Source organism: Anolis carolinensis, unplaced genomic scaffold (assembly GCF_035594765.1).
Source record: "Anolis carolinensis isolate JA03-04 unplaced genomic scaffold, rAnoCar3.1.pri scaffold_13, whole genome shotgun sequence".
NCBI lineage: Eukaryota > Metazoa > Chordata > Lepidosauria > Squamata > Dactyloidae > Anolis > Anolis carolinensis.
The window spans coordinates 8,599,227-8,618,232 of record NW_026943824.1 but is presented as its reverse complement, the minus strand read 5'-3'; the positions used below and the strand labels follow the sequence as shown (position 1 = coordinate 8,618,232).

At 40.4% G+C, this 19,006-nt stretch overlaps 1 protein-coding gene across 3 annotated transcripts; it reads right to left on the bottom strand.

Annotated features, from left to right (window-relative positions):
• Positions 1-384: 384 nt before the first annotated feature.
• Positions 385-17,394, bottom strand: rac1 (Rac family small GTPase 1). Of its 3 annotated transcripts, XM_016997506.2 has the most exons (7): positions 17,143-17,393; positions 10,032-10,103; positions 9,139-9,256; positions 6,282-6,338; positions 4,311-4,373; positions 2,851-3,010; positions 385-2,004 (listed from the first exon to the last, which is right to left on the bottom strand). In XM_016997506.2, exons 1-7 carry the CDS (start codon positions 17,175-17,177, stop codon positions 1,874-1,876), a joined length of 636 nt encoding a protein of 211 aa, XP_016852995.1. In that variant the 5' UTR covers positions 17,178-17,393; the 3' UTR covers positions 385-1,873. The 3 variants fall into 3 exon arrangements, with proteins under 3 accessions (XP_016852995.1, XP_008119085.1, XP_062820504.1); XM_008120878.3 differs by lacking the exon at positions 6,282-6,338 and having other exon boundaries at positions 17,143-17,386; XM_062964434.1 differs by lacking the exon at positions 6,282-6,338 and having other exon boundaries at positions 1,944-2,004; positions 2,847-3,010; positions 17,143-17,394.
• Between the last annotated feature and the right edge of the window lie 1,612 nt (positions 17,395-19,006).

Below are 19,006 nucleotides of genomic sequence, written 5' to 3'. Positions count from 1 at the left end.
TCCTCCTGGCCACAGTCTAACCTGGATTCTAGTCATGTAAGGAAGGTCTTATAAAGGATTTGGAATATCAACACTTCCTTTCTGAAGGAGGGATAGTTATTTAAGGCAAACTGAGTTTGGAATAGTGTGTTCCTTTAAAGGCAAACCCAGAATTAAGCAACTCCTATTCTCTAGCCCATGACTTCTTCACTTTTTTCCTTTTGTGACCCCTTTCTGCCCAAGAAACGTTTACGCAGCCCCAGGTGTATATAAGTATATAAAATAGATATAAAAATCATTTACTGATAACTAATCAGCATTTGCAGCATCAGCAGATTTTGTGTCATCTATAGGGATACAGGCCATATATCAATACAACTTTAGAAATCCAAGTCCCACCACGAGTGTGATTCAAGAATTTATTAAGTCATACATGCAAAACATACTGCTAAATTGCATTACCAAAAAGATCAATGTAAAAACTTCATAATCTTGCACTCGCATTTTTAAATGTTTTGTTTGTTCTAGTAGTAGTTGACAGGTTGTCGTCATTCAGTGTGTTCTTGCCAGCCTCTGGGATGTAGGGAACATGATTAGTTAGTACTACGTTACAGACCCAATTACCGCAACTAGATCAACCAACAGGAAGTACATGTTCATGGCAAGGTTAAGAGGGCAATTGTCAGCATTAGTAAAGTTACAGCGTCAGAACACCTGGCAAATGGTGACATTAGAGAAAGGTCATTAAGGTGGTGTGAAATATACATATAAAAAAAGGTTACTAGAAGTGGTATATATCTGCTGCACGTGATTTTTACACCAAGTCACCAGACAACTGAAAAAAAGCTTCTCAAAAGCAGGAATATCAAGGTAGAAGGAGGGAAAACAAGACAGAAACAAGGCTATGCTTGAATATTCTAGTCTACAAAAAATGCAAATATACTCAGGTTTTAAAATACAAGATATATTGCTCAGAAGGAAGAGATTTCCAGAATAAAAGCATCTATATAGCAAGGACGTGGGAGGGAATGACCAGTTCAAAATTGTAGTAAATGAATGCCCTACTGGGAAATGCAAACAGGTGATCTATAAAAACACCAACCATCTCTTCATCTATTATTTTGCTGCAACAGAGGGTTTTGTCTTACTGGTTTTAATACACACGAGAAAAATGCATTTGATTGAACTAGCATTGACAATGTAGTGTAAATTGATCTTAACAGTGTCAAAATACTGTTGGGAAATCTCCCTTGAACAAGATAACTTCTCACCCATCAAAACAATACGCTGCTGTCAAGGAAGACAATACACTTCAAGGAAAAACAGTTTAGTTACAGTCCATAGAAGCAAGAAAGTTTTTTTCCCCCTCAAAAAAGTGGAATCTGGATGTCGTCAATTATTGCATTTGTTCAAGCATGAGAAAGGATACTATTCTCATTGGTTGAATGTGAATGCATTAAAACAGCAGCGTTTTCCTACTGATACGATATCTGGAAAAAAAACTATAAAGTTCTGCAATTCCTAATAAACATTAGTATCTTTAAAGACACCTGTTTGACTTTAAAAAACAGGTTTTGTGCTCCATATAACAAAGCACAACAATGCAACATAGTAATGAGCATATAATTTGGCAACACTTGATTAATCTGAGCAAAAAGGACATGGAAAGAAAATAAGGCTTTTATATAGGTTTGTCTTTTTTTTAGGATCTCTTTAGTAGAAGAAAGAAGAATCTAACCTTTTAAACAAAGGGGCATATGAAATTGATGACGGGTTGAAAAAATTTGATGGAAGAGAATTAATTTTTTTAAAAACTGAAGAACTTGGCATTGATGTGAATGCTCCATTGTTCCAAGCAAAGCACAGAAGGTTCGGAGAAGGGGTCGGGGCATCATTACAGCAGCAGGCATTTTCTCTTCCGCTTCTTTACGGGAGGAGGGCAGAGAACGGCCCGGATGGCTTCGTCAAAGACCGTCTTGAGGCCCCGCTGCGTCAGGGCCGAGCATTCTAGGTATTTTACAGCACCTGCACAAGGAGAAGGCATGCTTATCAAATTGGCAAATGAGACCAAATAGGATGGGATAGCATCAGGATCCCAAATGACCTCAACAGATTAAAGTTGGGCCAAAAGAAATTGGGAGAAATGTACGGCAGGACACTGAAGCAATACAAATGAAATGCAGAGATATAGAATGGGTGATACTTGATTTGACATGTAAAAGGGATCCAGGAGTCTTAGTGGACAAGTTGAACATAAATCAACAGGGTGATGTGGCAGTTAAAACAGGCAATGCAATTCTAATCTGCATCAATAGTATAAGTCATAGTACCACTCCATTCTGCTTGGTAAGCCCTCACTTGGAATAGTGTCTCCATTTCTTGGATCCACAATTCAAGAAGGATACGGACAAGCTGGAATGTGTCCAGAGGAAGGTGACCAAAAGGATTGGAAACAACTCAAGGAGCTGAGTTTGGTTTGCAGAAAAAGCTGAAAGGGGACATGAGAGCCACATTTGAATATCTGAAAGGAAGTCACGTTGAGGAGGGAGCAGGCTTGTTTTCTGCTTCTCTGGAAACTAGGACACAAGAGCAATGGGTTCAAACTGCAGGAAAAGAGATTCTATCTAAACATTGGAAAAACTTCCTAATATTAAGAGCTGTTTCACAATAGAATATGTTTCCATCCGATGTTTTGAAGCTGGATGGTCATCTGTCAGGGGTGTTTTGATTGTCTGCTCCTGCATAGCAGAAGGGGACTGGACAGGACTGGATGTCCCTTGGGGTCTCTTCCAACTGTAGGATTCTATGAGAACGGAGCCTGAAATCCCTCTCTAGCCTGACCAAATTCCTACAGTCTTGCAACTGGCTTACCAATCTCTTTTGCCATAGCAAGGCCTTGTGGGTAGGTGATGGGAGTCAGCTTCTTCTCCTTGAGTTTTTCAATAGTGTCCTTGTCATCTCTGAGATCAAGTTTGGTCCCCACCAGGATGATAGGGGTGTTGGGGCAATGGTGCCGCACCTCCGGATACCACTGCAGAGAGGGAAAAACAACGGTCGGCTCCATTTGGACAGATTCTATGAGAGCCTACTCAACTAGGATTGGAAACACAGCACTTGAAAACACTTGGTCTTAGTGCCAACATATCAAAAGTTCAAGTTTGAAAAGAAATCAGTAAAAGGTAAAATATGAAGGAATTTATCATACTTGTTAATTAATTAGTTTTAAATTACTAAAATGATCAGGAACATAATACAGTATTTTTAAAAATACAGGCAGTCCCCACGTTACAAATATCCAAGTTACAAACAATTCATGATTAAGAACAACAGGAAGTGAGAGGAATCTGCCTCTTAGAAGGGAAATTCAGTTCTGGAAAAGTTATCATGGGGAAAAGGTGTCTCCACTAAATCCTTGTTTCCACAAGAAGCCACATTTTTCAAAATCTAATTATCACAGGGACAGAAAGTGAGGTGAACTCTTCTGAACAGAGGCATAGACAGCAAAACAAACACTACAATAGTGTTAACTCTTCCCTATGTGATCCAATAATATAATACTTTATTTATAACCCACCAGAACCTATCTTGTTTATAACCCGAGGATTGCCTAAAAGTGCCAGCATTTATTTGATAAACAACTTAAAACAAATGGGATGATTATTTTCAAGTTTTGGAAAAACAGTATGCAGCCTTCAAAGAAGCCTTAGGCCCTCATGAACTGCCTACCAACTGATCAGTACCCAACACATAAAAACCAAAGCGTGAATCATGCCCTTGTTTCCAACACACAGCACAGAAGCCCAGTCTCCAGCGCCCAGCTGCAGGCCTGGAACACACGTCCCTCTTTTCTCTGAGAACCGCTTGAGAGAGCAGACGCAGCCGCTCCTTTCCTCCAGGACTTGAGCTAGGAATCGGGAAGGACTGTATTTATTTATGGCTGTAAAGGATTCTAGTTGTGTACAAAGGTTAACCCACACAATCCTTGCCTGCACTTTATCGTTTAGTAGATATAACAGAAAAGAATGGGGAAAGAACAGGAAGTCAAGCAAACACTGGCACAACTTTTTTTTATAAAGTAACAATGCAAAATAGAACTTCCGGAAAGTTTTTTTTCTGAGTGCAATTCTCTAGCAACATTGCAATCGGATATATTGCGGTATACTTTAAAACAAATCATGGTGGATTATTCAAGAACCCTCATTTTAGGAAGTACAGTTTTTCTGTTTTCATTTCAGCATTTAAAAAACTTATTTATTCTATTACTGGAAGACATACAAATTAAGATGTTATAGAAAATACTACCTAAAGGATTAAAGAAGTTTTCTACTCACCTTTGCGCGGACATTTTCAAAGGATGCAGGGCTCACAAGGGAAAAGCAGATTAAGAAGACATCCTGTAAAACATTATTTTAAGAATCTTAGTTTCCAGCAGTTACGTCCCTGGCTTAATGGGTTTTTTTTTTAATCAGCCTTCTCGTTCCAGTCACAGAGCTTTCCAGTTACAAAAAAGATAGCCTGTTGAGGTGGTGGCAAGGAAACACCTTAAAACCTCATCTGCCTGCATTTCCAGGCAATAACAGTATTAACACACACAAAACTGAAGGAACTGATGAACTAATTAGCTTCACAGACATAACATTTTGACCCCAGAAACAGGTCCAAGGAAAACTTTTTGTCATGAGGTTCGAATTGTGAAACAATTGTTCAGTTGGGCATTTCTTGCCAAGACAGATAAAAATGTGGCTTTTGTACGGAGTCTTGGAGCACAATGAATACACTTACCTGGAAGCACGTTCATTGCCTTCCTTATATTCACTTTTAACATGGTGATCTCAAGTTTACAAAAAACATGAATGTGACGTATTTTGACTCTCACTGGTCTCCAATTAAAGCAACATCAATGCCCTGCTGTCTTGGGACAAGTTATAGACTTTGAGCGGCAGAGATGTTCAACTTGCCCTCAGAATGGAACAGATAGCTAAATGCACTTTTTAAAAATTAAATCCAAGATCCTGCATTGCCATCATAACTATAATGCAATTGATAATGCACTCTTCCCCTCAACAAAATGACGTTTTCAGCCTAGCAGCCCCCCCCCCCCCCCCAATCTCATTTCGGAGGCACTGGGACATGATGTCGGACTCCCAGTTATGAGGTGCCTTGGAAACAGAAAGATGGGACCAACCACAACGGTTTGTGCCAAGACACACCCAGTGACTAGGAACGATGCTGATTTCCCAGCATCTCAAGACAAATTTCAATCAGGAGGCTGCCAAGGCAATTTTTGGGGGGTCGTGACATAGATGAATCCCCAGCAGCTATGATACCACAAATCCACTTTATGATACAACGAATGAACAGAATGCTGTTCAAAATCATCAGAAAGCCTTGAAGAGAGAATTTTGCCTCCTCCCTAAAGGTCCTCACACACTTTTTTCAGGGAAATATTCAAACCCATCACTGCCTATGCATGCTACTGAATTGAATCATGAACTGCATTACTATTTCCTCTTCTGTTTTTAGCCCAATACAGGCCCTTTAGCCGTGTTCAATTCCCGACAGGCTTATCTAGTTCCATATCATGACTTGGGGAGTGTTCCAGTTGGCATGCCTTGTTCATAAGAGGTTACCTGTAGTCTTCTGAGCCCGTTGCAAAGGGGCCAAAGCAGTGACCCCCTGCATTGCTCAGGTGCCCCGTGTGAGGTCCTGCTCATCTTTAATCACTAGAAAATGGGCATTTTCTGCTCTAGTCTCCTCCATACCTACATCTAGATTTTGTGAAGTGCAGATCAGTCATTAACGAATCAGTGGTGTTTCAGAGTGTTAGTTGATTGAGTTGTAGCTCCAGCCTTTCTGTTAAGGTCAGAATCCCTCAGCAGCTAAGCCCTGGCAACAATAGTCATCCATGCAGCAGACTGACTGGCAAAAAGCAGCGCCTGGCATCCTTGTGCTCCCATAGCCCTCTGCGATTCTTCCGGCTTGCCAGTGATGAAGTGCCCCTGGCCACACTGTAGCCTCCTTCCACCAGGCTCTTCTGTAGTTTCCCCATTCAGAAAAAGAGGAGATTGCCTAAAAACTTTCAGATAATTGGACTCTGGACAATAAAAGCCTAATCTGATGTATGGTTTTGAAAAAGGTCAAACACTTTTATAAGAGAAAAACAGACTTAGGGTTGTTTGAATCCATATGACAACATGAAGGCACTAGACTATGGGAAGCCAGTTTAATGGCAGCAGAAGCAGAAGCCAAAAAAGGGGGAAAAAGAGAGAGCTTGGAGCTTAATGGTTGAAAGTATTACATACGCAGAGCTGTTGCCGTTTCACCCTGGGAGTTAAATCCTTACCATTGGTTCCTTCAACCTAGTAATAGCATGAAACAACTTTGGTTAAGGTTATGAGAGGCTTAAAAAGGAAAAAATCAGCGCTTTGTCCATCATTTTCTACACTTACATGATCAGCTGAATCACATGGTGCATCCCTCCTGGGATTGTACAAGCTTCAGAAAGATGGGAAGGCAAACAGCACCATTGAGTGTTTTCCTAACCTTTCCCTACTTAAAAGATGTTTGCCTGCCTGGGGAAAGTATGCTAGCCTAATTCTTTCCTGAGCCATTTTGTGATCAATCCGGATAGAGAACTCAACTAGGATGAACTAAAAGCTAGTTCTTCTAAAGTTCTAAGAGCTTGCCCTGATAATCGCACTTGAGTGGACCAGCTAGTACTTTTCTGCAACATACTGAACAGTAAGTCTGCAGAGATTTCAACCAAGCCAGGTTAAACACTACTGTACTGTAAATTAAGAGCACAAACTTCACAGATAGCCAGAGGGGCACAAATGTTCTTGCTGAAGCACATTTGGCCCCAAGCAATTAAATATTCTTCCCCTGAAATCATGGGGTTTGCATGGGCATGTTTAGAAGGCGTTTTATTTTTACTTGCAAGAGATAGAAAGTGCTTTAGATTTGTAGAACCAAAGGCTCTTTTGGCCATTTTATCCTTGGAAGACCTCTTGTACTGTAGCTGTCACAGCAGTGATCTTTCGTTTGCTTTTGACCCATTAACAGAAGAGAACAGGTAAGCAATCAGAGCTGGACAGACATAAAAACAGTGACGGGTTTCCTTTTGTTGGGGCTTAATGTTTGAGGTGTGCGCTTTCCTCATCACTCGGTGTTTGCCCCAGATGAGTCACAGTGGAGTTTCTTAAGGAACAAAGAAGGCTTTTTTATTTTCTTTCTAGCTTTTCCGGCAGTTCTCTCAGAAACAGTAATATAACACTGCCAATCCCGTACTCTAAGACCTGGGGTGAAAATGTCTTTTTCAAAGTGTGAGCAAGCAAATACCAGGATCAGAAATAGATTCCCAGGAAACTTAAGTATAAAATAGTCTGCAAACGAAATCAGGAAAAGGCCACCGTACGGAAACAGCAAGTAAAATTGTAACCTATGTTCCTAGACTATTATTAAATGAGATTAGAAAAATAAAAATGCTCATGCTTGAATCTTACTCCATGTGACAAATAATCAAAAATTAACTGAATCCATTAAGTGGGACCCAATTCTGATGATAGTGTACCAAAAAACCCTGCATTTGTCCCATAACAAAGAAACATGTTTTCTTTGGACCCACAATTCTTGCTGGAACTGCACAGACCACATATAATGTTAACTATCAAAAAGTTTCCAAGTGTATTGATTGTTGATATATGCATCCTGTTTGTTCTACTGACTGCTTTTATTCTGGGTGCCATTGTATTTTTTTACTTTACCTATTTGTGATGAAACGTCATTAAAAATCTGACTATATAATAAAAGATTTTACTTGAAATAAAACTGTCAATCTGTCATGTCTAGGGGGAGACATTAACTCAAAGCAAGGGATTAACTGCCTAATCTATCTTTGAAAATGTAGGTTTTGAAGAGCTGAGTTGCAGTAGCTGCTGAATTTAAGAATAGGCTGCATCCTTCCTTTCTTGTCCTATACCCAAGAACGAGCAAAGGATAGTACATGGCAATTCCATTTGCGGCACACAATACACTTGCTCCAATTGTTGCCATCCAAAAGGATCCAAATGAACCCGTTGCAGAACTACAGCCCACATTTTCATTTCAATGAGCCCCTCTGTCACAATTCATCCCTTGCACCCCAGTGAAAAGCTGATCAGCACCAGCGCTCTGCAAAGATAGTGTCAGACCGTGCCTGACAAGCAAGCACAAACAAAGGCTGCCTTTTAGTGGAGTTGCTGACCTCTCATCGAGGGCTTGCTAGCCAATCCAGTCTGTGCCCTCGCTCCATTATTTAACTGTGACATTCTTCTGGTATATTCTGAGTGAGGTATGGGTGGACATCGTTTGGGCAACACAGTTCAATCTCTCTGGCTCAACAGACATATCCCTAAATTAAAAATCTTTTAAAAGTCACTGAGCTCAGCCACAGAGCAAATGCAGAGCTCCAAGGAAAGCAAACAGTGCTGCCTCCACTTCTCTCCCCCACCCCATCCTCCTGGGAGCAACTAATGAACACCAGATGAGTAAGCTTTCGTGTTAAAAGCGTGACACATACAACTGTGATGAAAAGGAAGCAAGGCAGCAGAAAGCAGCTGTATTAAGGGAGGTTTGTAATTACATCATGGCATGTTAAAAAGTGAGAACGCTTGTATGAAATGACTGCAAGAGCCCCGCAGAAACAAATGAGAGGCATACTTTTGCAGTACAGCTGCTTATGTTGTGGTGGCTAGACAACAGGACTCTGGCACAGGCAAAATAATATGCAGTTAATTTCATGACTGGGTTGCTGCACAGAAACATACCTGAAAAAATTGTTTTTTTAACTATCATGACCTGCCCTACTTCTACTGACCTCTTCACTGGGCTGACTTTGCAAGATCACTGCACCTGAAATTGTTCTTGATGGGGGATTAGGAAAGCCAACTGTGTCAGCACCCCAAAAAGCTAGCCTGGAAGTGCAGAGATCCAACAGTATATCCAACAGAAAGGTACTCGTCCCCAGGTCTGTTGTTTAGACTAACAAGGATCATCCTCATTTGTATCTGGATCAACACATTTGAAGCTAAACTGGAAGCATGCTCAATCTTCTGCAAACCTACTGTCTGAAGCCCCCATCACCCACTAACATATTTCAAGTCTTCCACTGTAAAGGCTTACTGTTTGTGGATAGGATAACGGGCGTAGTCTGTCATAGTCTTCTTGCCCAGCTGTATCCCACAAGCCCAGATTGACTGGTTTTCCATCAACCATCACATTTGCCGAATAGTTGTCGAAGCTACAGGACAAGACGGAAAGGTCAGTGAATTCTTTAATACTGAGTTTATTTCTTTCTATGAAATACACTGCTAAAAATTAGAAAGCCAGTGAGATATAGGGGTTTTCTTGCGGTATTGGTTCAGCTGTGAATATCCAATGCAGCAGGGAGGAAGAAAAAGCAGCCCCCTGCCCACTTGTGGCTCTCAGCAGAATTTCTGCAGTCACCAGGCCTTATCATTTAAAAAGGGGAACAAAAACACGCAAAGCACATGCGAGAAAGCTGCCTGGAGCAGCAATTTCCTTTTTAAAAACTTTCCTGCCATCACCACCCCAAACCAGCTGCAAAATACAGAAGAAGAATTTGGGAGTAGACTAGACGTTTGGCTAATTCTGGGATCTGTCCTGAGCCAAAAATATAATATTGCAGCCACACTAACAAAACCCCTATGTCATGCCCACTGCAACTGCTCACTCCATTATCTGGAGATCTGATCTAGCCCCTCTTTAAGTGAGTTTTGGGTGCTAGAATAAACCCGCTTGCATTTTCCTAAAGTTTTCCTAAAACGCCCTGTGCAGTTTGTCATTTCTTTTAGTGGTGGTTCTCTATGGCAATCATAGGATTTTCTTCACACAAGTTTTTTTTTTTGGGGGGGGGGGGGGGTTGCCTCTGCTTCCCTCTGAAGCTGAGTGTGTGTGACTGGCTCAAGGTCACCCACTGGCTTTCCATGGTGGAGATGTGAACCCTAGCTTCAGATATTGAAAGGGATTCAATTTAAAAAAGGAACGTTACTCACACTGTGGGGATATATTCTCCAGGAAATGCATTGGTTGTATAACTGATGAGTAGGCATGTTTTACCTACAGCACTGTAAAAGAAAAAAAATCCCAATAAGAACACATTGACACAATAGAATAACAACCAAGTCTTTCAGCACAGATAATTATGCATCAACATCTGATATTACATGAAGCAATTTGCCTTCAATCAAGATAAATTAATTTTGTACTTGCACTGGGTGAAGTGTATCTCCCAAATTAAACCTTCACTTGGTTGCCATGAAAACAGAGGCCTAACATTTTTCACATTGGAAAGTGTTACAGAAATTGCATCAAAAGCTGAAGATAATCAGACCCAGTAATTCATTTGCAGGGTCTGAGTGGCAGGAATCTGAGTTTTCAAGGTCTCGTAACAATAATTTGATCTCCCCTCTTGCTACCAAATGAACAGACGTTATTCAAGACAAAGGATCTGTTTCAGTTCCCGCTTTCTGGGGACCATTTGTCATCAGCTACCTCTTCTTTTCTTTAGTCTCCATCCAGTTTTCAATATGCTTCTCAAAAATTGGTATGGAAAATGTGAATTTATATTTTATTTATTTATTTATTTATTTATTTATTTTATTTACAGTATTTATGTTCCGCCCTTCTCACCCCGAAGGGGACTCAGGGCGGATTACAATGAACACATATATGGCAAACATTCAATGCCAACAGACAAACAACATACATTAGACAAACTCAGAGGCATTTTTAACATTTTTCCAGCTTCACGATTCCGGCCACAGGGGGAGCTGTTGCTTCACCGTCCAGTAGTGGCTGTACTTCCGCATTCCTTTACATTTACAGCATTTATATTCCGCCCTTCTCACCCCAAAGGGGACTCAGGGCGGATCACATTACACATATAGGCAAACATTCAATGCCTTTTAACATAGAACAAAAACAAACAAACATAGGCTCCGAGCGGGCCTCGAACTCATGACCTCCTGGTCAGAGTGATTCATTGCAGTTAATTGCAGCTGGCTTGCTCTCCCGCCTGCGCCACAGCCCGGGCTCAATTTTATTCTCTTAAAAGGATATTAAGATATATCTACAGAAAGTCCCTGTCAGACAGGAACAGAATTTCCCAAGTTCAAAACACTGGATGATATCTCCCAATGATCATGTCTCAACTTAGTAAGTTTTATACTCTCATAAGATGTAGCTTCTCCCTTTCTCAGATGTACCAGAATTAACCACAGAAATTTTCAACACATCACTCATACTTGGTACATGAACTAGAAAACTGTAGTATCCATTCAGAATCAGTTAGGATTGTGGTTTAAAGTCTTAACTGGTGACTTTTTGTGCTGTCTGTGGACTTTCCAGATGCCTCTAGCTGGCTATGATGGGGTATGTCTGCATAGAGGGAGCTTTAGCTTTGGAGATATTAAACAGCTCTAGCAGATCTTAGAGGAAGTAGCAGCATAGGATGATTTCGCAAGACTATTTAGCAATATAAACTCAAGACCAGGACTTTAAACTTGCAATCCCACCTCCAGGATTGCTTCCTTAACCAGAGTTACGCACTAACTGCCTTCCAAAGGACTGATTATTCCTGTAATCACACAGTCTGCAAAGAACATGGAAAATGAAAGCCACTATGTAAGCATTAAGCATACTGACATTTGTAGTGAGCACAGGTATTGCAAGGTGTGGCTATATAACTTAGCATTCCTTGAAAAGCCTGTTATGGTTGTTCCATGCATTTGAAGGAGTATAACAGACCTGTCCAGACAGTACTTCACCCTCAAAACTCTAACCATGAAACTCTAACTACACCCCCCTCCCCCCCCCCCCAATGAAATGCAGGAGCTTCAGTTTCATCCTAGAAGGCTAGAGTAATGTGTTTCAGCAAACTTTTTCTTCAAATCAAACAACATACATATGAAAAATGAAGTCCAAACAGTCTGACTTTTTGTTTCTTCTATTTCTTTATTTTCCATCTTACTTAAGGAAGGGTTTGGGAACTTCCAGGCTCACATCACTTTGCAATATGCACTCCTTTTGCAACATTATAGTGGTTTCTATAAAATTATCTCTCAACTTCTTAAAAATGTATGAATTGCAGTTTGTTTGCTAGTGTACATTTCTATCATTCTACTGTAGACTGACAGAGCTACATTTCTTCATGTTTGCATCAGGCAAGTAGAAATATGCACCTTTAGGTTCAGGCTTTTAATCTCTACTAAGAAACTTGTTAACACAAAACTATTAAGGAAGTCAGGTTTGTTAGCTCATTGTTACCCCACCCACGTATGCAGTAATAACTGGCCCACACACTTGCCAAGTCTTTCATTAATTGACCCTCCTTTAGAAATTCTGAAGTCAACATTTCAGGACTTCAAGACAACCAACGGCTTTACTTCCATGTCTCAGACAAGAACGGAAGAAGTACAATTTCTAGAAATTCTGTAGCCACAGGGGGAAAAGGTTGTTTTAGGAAGAGCAAAATGGGATGGAGGCTACCAAATGTATTCAGATACTGCTTATTTATAATCCAGAAAATAGCTATGTGGTATTATACTCAAGAAATATTTTCTATAGTTGTAGGCCTAAAAGGGGGGGGGGGTCTTCTGAGGGGAGCAATCCTATTCCCCCTCCCCAAAAAGAATGTTGAGCTGTTTGCCCTGGGGATTTTGGGGGAGAACAATTTCCAAAAATCCGATTATGGGATATTTTATTTTGTCTTTTTTATGAACTTACCCCCTTCTATTTATGAATAACATTCTAGGCCAGGACTTATTTACTGTGTACCAAGGAACAAATCCCCCATCCCTCTCTAGGAACTTTATTGTAATGCAGAACTTCTGGAGTTTATAGGTTCTGTCACATTTCTTTTTTAGAGAAATTATTATAGTCACAGATCTGGAGTGCTCCAGTTTGGGAAACGCAACACTAAGACAAGGAAATGCCAACAGGAACAAGCAAGTCCCACAGGCCTCCATTGTAAAATTCTTCCATTCTAGGCTTCCTGCCTTCTCAGCTTTCTGGCTTTGTGCCCTGTGAATCAGTTCTGTACAGAAACTCAACTTCAACATGGTTTAATCATCCCAAACTCTGCAACAATTCATTCCATTCAAGTACACAAAAAGCTCTGAAAAGATTCAGTTAAGGCCAATGTCTCTCTAAGTAACAAGATAATGATGCCAGGCATGTAACTATTCAAATTATGGAAGAATTACCACAAACAAAATAGGTGAGTGGCTGTTATAGTTCCATTCTGCCTGATCTTTCCTGTCTAGTCCAACTGCCAACACTGAAAGTAGGATCAGACAGTTACAAAAATTCACTCCCTTTCCTACTACACCTATTTTGTAAAATAAAATAAACCCTTGAGATTAAAATGTTTCATATTTATTTATACTTCTATGTATATTGTGGCTCATAAAAGCATTCTTAGGCACAAACTGTTATAGGAAATAAGTAAGTAGGATTTTAAAAATTAGGGAATGTTTAGTACCTTCAAACCTTTGTGATCCCTGATTTCTTTGCATGGAAACACCTTCCAAAACAAGACATTAGAACAAAGTGTGCTAAACATATGGGTGTATCCAGACTTCCAAGACACATTCAGCCTACACACTTGACAACTGTATGAGTGTTAGCATATATTAAATAAATATCCTGAAAGGGGTACTTTATTCGCTTACTACCAAAATGGTCTACATCTTGAATTCCATTATCAGTCTTTAGATTCTTTATCAACATTTTCAGAATTGAATACCATACTTGTCTTGTCAGGTCACTCAGGGCCCTTCCAGGCAGGTCTATATCCCAGGATCTGATTCCAGGTTTTCTACTTTAAACTGGATCATATGAGTCCGCAGTGCCAGATAGTATGGGATAAACAGAAAACGTAGGCCTGTCTGGAAGAGCCCTGAGTGACCTGACTTTCACTGTCAGAGATTCGACAGTAAAAATACACTACAGGGAATTTGCAGTATACAAAGAAAAAGGGTTCAGGTTCCTCTCCGTATGACTAGAAATTAGTCACTCTGCTCTTCACAAGAGGCTCCTTCTGAAAACTTTTTTAATAAGAAACCAAGAGTGCAACCACAAGAAGATAAGAGTTTTTTTCCCCTTTCCTTAAGGTAAGTACATGAATGTAAACTCTAGAATATGTTCTGCTCCTCCATGTACATTAAAAGAAAATCAAAAACCAATAGAGGCATGGCTAGAAAAATATTTCAAATTCTTGAGAACTAAGATCATACATAAAATACTACCCAGAGGTAGGAAAAAAGCCATTATAAGTTTAGATATCTGGATGACCAGGTGCTTAGGGATTTCTGAAGGTCAAATCCTTTAAGAGGAGAATGCTCCTATTTTGAGATAAAATTCAACTATGTTCTAAAAGCTAAAACTGTGCAAACTATTTACTATTCAAATAAACTTTAGAGACACAGAGAAAACCACTAGTTTAAATAATTTGTAAGTAAATGCTTTAGGTGTACCTAATATCTTAACTGATAAGACAACACAGACTAGTAACTTAATATCCCAAAGAAGTCTGATCAAGAAGCCTGACTTACTTCTGAGTTAAAAAAAACTTTTAAAGACCAGGCCAATGAATACAATTTGATGGCTTCCTGATAAATAGGTTGAACAGTATGGTGTCAGGAAGTGGGTTTCCTTTGTTAACCTCAAAACAGAACAGAGATTTTACACTAATACTACAGCAGGTTTAAAAGCAATACCATCCACTATATTTTAAGTTCATAATTTCTTCTGCTAGTAATTCTATACACACCACGCCTTGCCAGATTCTATATGGTTATAATTTCACGTACACGCTTGAAATACCCGATATTTAGTCTTATTGCCCTTCTTTGTCCTTTCTTATTCCATGTAAACCACCCTACCCCCTTGTTTTTAACACACACCAGACTTGTCTTCCATAGTGAGATATCTTTTCCTTTTGTCACCAATACCAGGGTTACAGCTGAAGTACTGCAGTCTTATGTCAACCAGCTCAGCCCAAGTTAACAAACAAACAACTGTAGTTCCTATATGGAGAAGATACCCAATAGCACAGCCTGCCCTTGGTCTGTGATTGCTTCAACATGAAGAGTCCTTAGTCAAATGTTTAGACCTGCTGTTATTGAGACAAATATAGATCTTGCAATTGAGTTGAATTTTGATTCCTAATTTATTTTGGATTTTGTTTCCATATTTTTCTTTTCTTTCTCCCAATCTGTTCACTTCTCAAACTTGAAATAAACAAAAAGAAGTTTGTATTAACAGAAGCCACTTGGGGTTTGGTGGGAACTGACCCTGAATTTTGGGAGTTACAATTCAACTGCATACTGAGAGCACCGTGAACCAAATGGGATGATGGATCTGGCCCAAACCTGGCACACATGCCCAACATGACCAATTCTGAATACTGGCAGTGTTTGGGGAATTGATCCAGGATGATGGGAGTTATCCTTCACTCATATCTTTCCACATTATCTTATGAGACTATTCATTAAACCCCAAAATAAACAATTACTACTGCTTATATTTATCATTATAAAAGACCTAACCTGGGCATTGCTGGGTACCTAAGTATTCAACATAAAATCAGACCCCTTCAAGACTTCTGTACCCTCCCCCATAGAAATGGGGAGGACAAGTATTCAAAACGTGGCTGTTTCTATAAATGACAAAAAGGCTGTAAAATTACAAACTGTCCCGGAGTTATAAATATCCGAATTAAAAACAACTCCTAGTTAATAAGAGGGCTGAGACAACAGGAAGTGACAGAAATCTACTTTTAAGAAGGGTAATCCACTCATGGAAGAGTCATTATCATGGCAAAAGGGATCTCGACTCAAGCTTTATCTCCAATCCTTTTGTCTACAGCAGGCCAATTTTAAAAAAAATCTAATTCTCACAAGGACAGAAAGTGAAGGGAAATCTTCTGAATAACAACAGACAGAAAAACAAGCAGCACGGGGCTGCTAACCCCCAATGCAATCCAAAACTAATATGTATATATATTTGGCTTGAGTTACACTTTAAAATCCTATGAGCCCATAAGAACTTTAAGATCATCTGGGGAGGCCCTGCTCTTGATCCCACCTGCTTCACAGCAGGTGGGGACAAGAGACAGGGCCTTCTCGGTGGTGGCTCCTCGGCTTTGGAACTCCCTCCCCAGTGACATCCGGCAGGCTCCTTCCCTTCTAGGGTTCAGAAAAAAACTAAAGACATGGCTATGTGCTCAAGCGTTCAATGAATGAACTTTCGAGCTTGGCACGGTCGGTTTTTAAGACTCTGGATTAACAAGGCCTAGTGAATGAAAGGACATTACCTCGGTGCATGGTAATGTTTTATTATTGTATATTGGTTTTTATGATGTTTTAAATGTTTTTAGTTTTTAATGCCTTTTGTATTGTATTGTTTATGTGATGGCACTGTGTTGCCAATTTGTAAGCCGCCCTGAGTCCCCCAGGGGAGAAGGGCAGGGTAGAAATACCGGAAATAAATAAATAAATAAAACAGACCTGGGTAAACTTGGACCATTCAAGGGCTTTGGAATCCGGCTCCCACCATTCGTAACAGTCTCAGGCCCTTTTCTTTTAAGGGGCTGAGGGGTAGAAAGGAAATGGCCTGAGGAATGGTGGGAGTTGAAGTCCAAAACCCCTGGAGGGCCCAAGTTTGCCCAGGCCTGCTTTGGAGTCACAGGGCCCTTCCACACAGCCATATAACTCAGACTATCAAGGCAAAAAATCCCACAATATCTGTTTTGAACTGGGATATCTGAGTCTACACTGTCATATACTCCAGTTCAAAGCAGAAAATGTGAGATTTTATTTAGCTATGTGGAAAGGGCCAAAGTATGGGGAAAATCTGAAATCCAAAACACTTTTTGATCTCAAGCATTGAGGAGAAAGTAAACCAAGAATCATAGCAACAATTCCCTCCTTTTTCTCAATGGGCGAATCAGAGAGTTGGAAGAGACCCCCAAGGGGTCATCTAGTCCAACCCTATTCTGCCATGCAGGCAAAGCAAAATCAAAGCACCCCCGACAGATGGCCACCCGGCCTCTGTTTCAAACCCTCGAAAGAAGAAGAAAGGGAGGGAAGAGAAGGCCCTTACCCGTCTCCCACCACCACACACTTGATGGCCTGCATCGGGGCGGCTCTCTGTGAGGCTTCGTCGAGAAGAGTGTGGGCCTCGAGGCGGCTGAGGGGCAAATAACCGCCGAAAGCCCTGCTGAGGGAACAGCCACCACCCTAAACGCGGGGCGGAGGAGTGTGGCGCTCGAAAGGAAACAGGAAGCGGCCGCCCCGCTCACTTCCGGCTCGAGCTCCACTTTCCGGCCTAGTCTTCCAGGCCGCTGAGGAGGGATGGGAGAGCTTCGGAAACACTCGGCCCCTCTTCGTTTAATCCCCGCCCCTTCGATGAAGGCCTTCGGGAGAGTTCGGTCATATCCGGAAGCCAAGTCTCTCCTCCGTTCAGGCAGATCCTGGCCTAAGGCGGCGTTCGTCAATGTTCGGAAAGATTCGGCCGCCGTGCGTTTTCTGTGCCAGGAATATTCAGGATGGGGGGGGGGGGATTTTTCCTCCGGAATTGTACGGCTCTTCGTGTGTTTCCGGCAATCCTCGAGCCTCGCTTGAAGTGAGCAGGAGTGTAGTTGAGGAAGTTTAGTTTTATATTGGCTTTGCATTGTGTATCTTGGCAGGAAAGCAGCAAAATTACTGTATGTGGGTGTGGATTGCAAGAAGAATCATGCTGATGTCATTCTGGAAAATCTGAGACAGAACGACAGAGAATATACAAGATCAGAGCAATAATGTCCATGGTGATGAATACAACACCCCCACCCTTTTTATTTGTTGTATTTTTTAAATAGTACGAAGTAAAAGATATCTGATGATATATGGCATGTTGCCACCACCTTCACTATAAACATTATTAGTTGTTATTGCTATTATAATGTCTCTTTTTAATTTCTTAAAGAGACACAAAGTGGCAAACTGTGAAAAACTGGGCTTCATGGCCTTTTGGTCCTTAAATTTCTCAGGAGAGAAAGCTTCTGGAATATGGCCATACAGCCTGAAAGACTCACAGCAACCCAATAAATTATTATTATTATTATTATTATTTACTGTAACCCGCCTCAAGCTATCAGGAGAGGTAGGTAAAAAATTATTATTATTATTAACTACTTTGCTGTAACCTGTTTCAAGCTATCAGGAAAGGTGGGCAATAAATAATTATTTTTATTATTACGATTTTGTTATAACCCGTCTCAAGCTATCAGGAGAGGCAGATATATTATTGTTATTATTATTATTATTATTATTAGTATGTTGTAACCTGCCTCAATCTATGAGGAGAGGCAGGTAATCAATTATTATTATTATTGGGTTGCTGTGAGTTTTCCAGGCTGTCTGGCCATGTTCCAGAAGCATTCTCTCCTGACGTTTTGCCCACACCTATGGCAGGCATCCTCAGGGGTTGTGTTGGAAACGAGGCAAGTGGGGTTTATTTATCTGTGGAATGTCAAGGGTGGGAGAAAGACCTCTTGACTGCCTGTGAATGTTGCAATTGGCTAGCTTGAGTAGCATTGAATAGCCTTGCAGCTTCAAAGCCTGGCTGCTTCCTTATTAGTATTCTTATTTATTTATTTTCTACAATTATATCTCGCCCTTCTCACTCTGAAGAGGACTCAGAGCAGCTTACAAATTATATGTATATACAATATGCTATATGATTAACATAGCACAATATGAGCATTATATATTACTATATTGTACTATGACACTATACTGTAATATTAATATTGATATTATTATTATTACAGTACACTTATCCAATGTAAACGGGACGGCAGAACGTTGGATAAGCGAATACGTATGTTGGATAATAAGGAGAGATTAAGGAGAAGCCTATTAAACATCAAATTAGGTTATGATTTTACAAATTAAGCATCAAAACATCATGTTATACAACAAAT

Coding starts and splice junctions, on each gene's coding strand:
- rac1 (XM_016997506.2), bottom strand. CDS start 17,177: ATGCAGGCCATCAAGTGTGTGGTGGTGGGAGACGG. Junction 6,339..9,138: donor CGTTATCCTATCCACAAACA/GTAAGCCTTTAC, acceptor TGCTATTACTAG/GTTGAAGGAACCAATGGTAA. Junction 4,374..6,281: donor TGAAACGGCAACAGCTCTGC/GTATGTAATACT, acceptor AATGTTTTACAG/GATGTCTTCTTAATCTGCTT.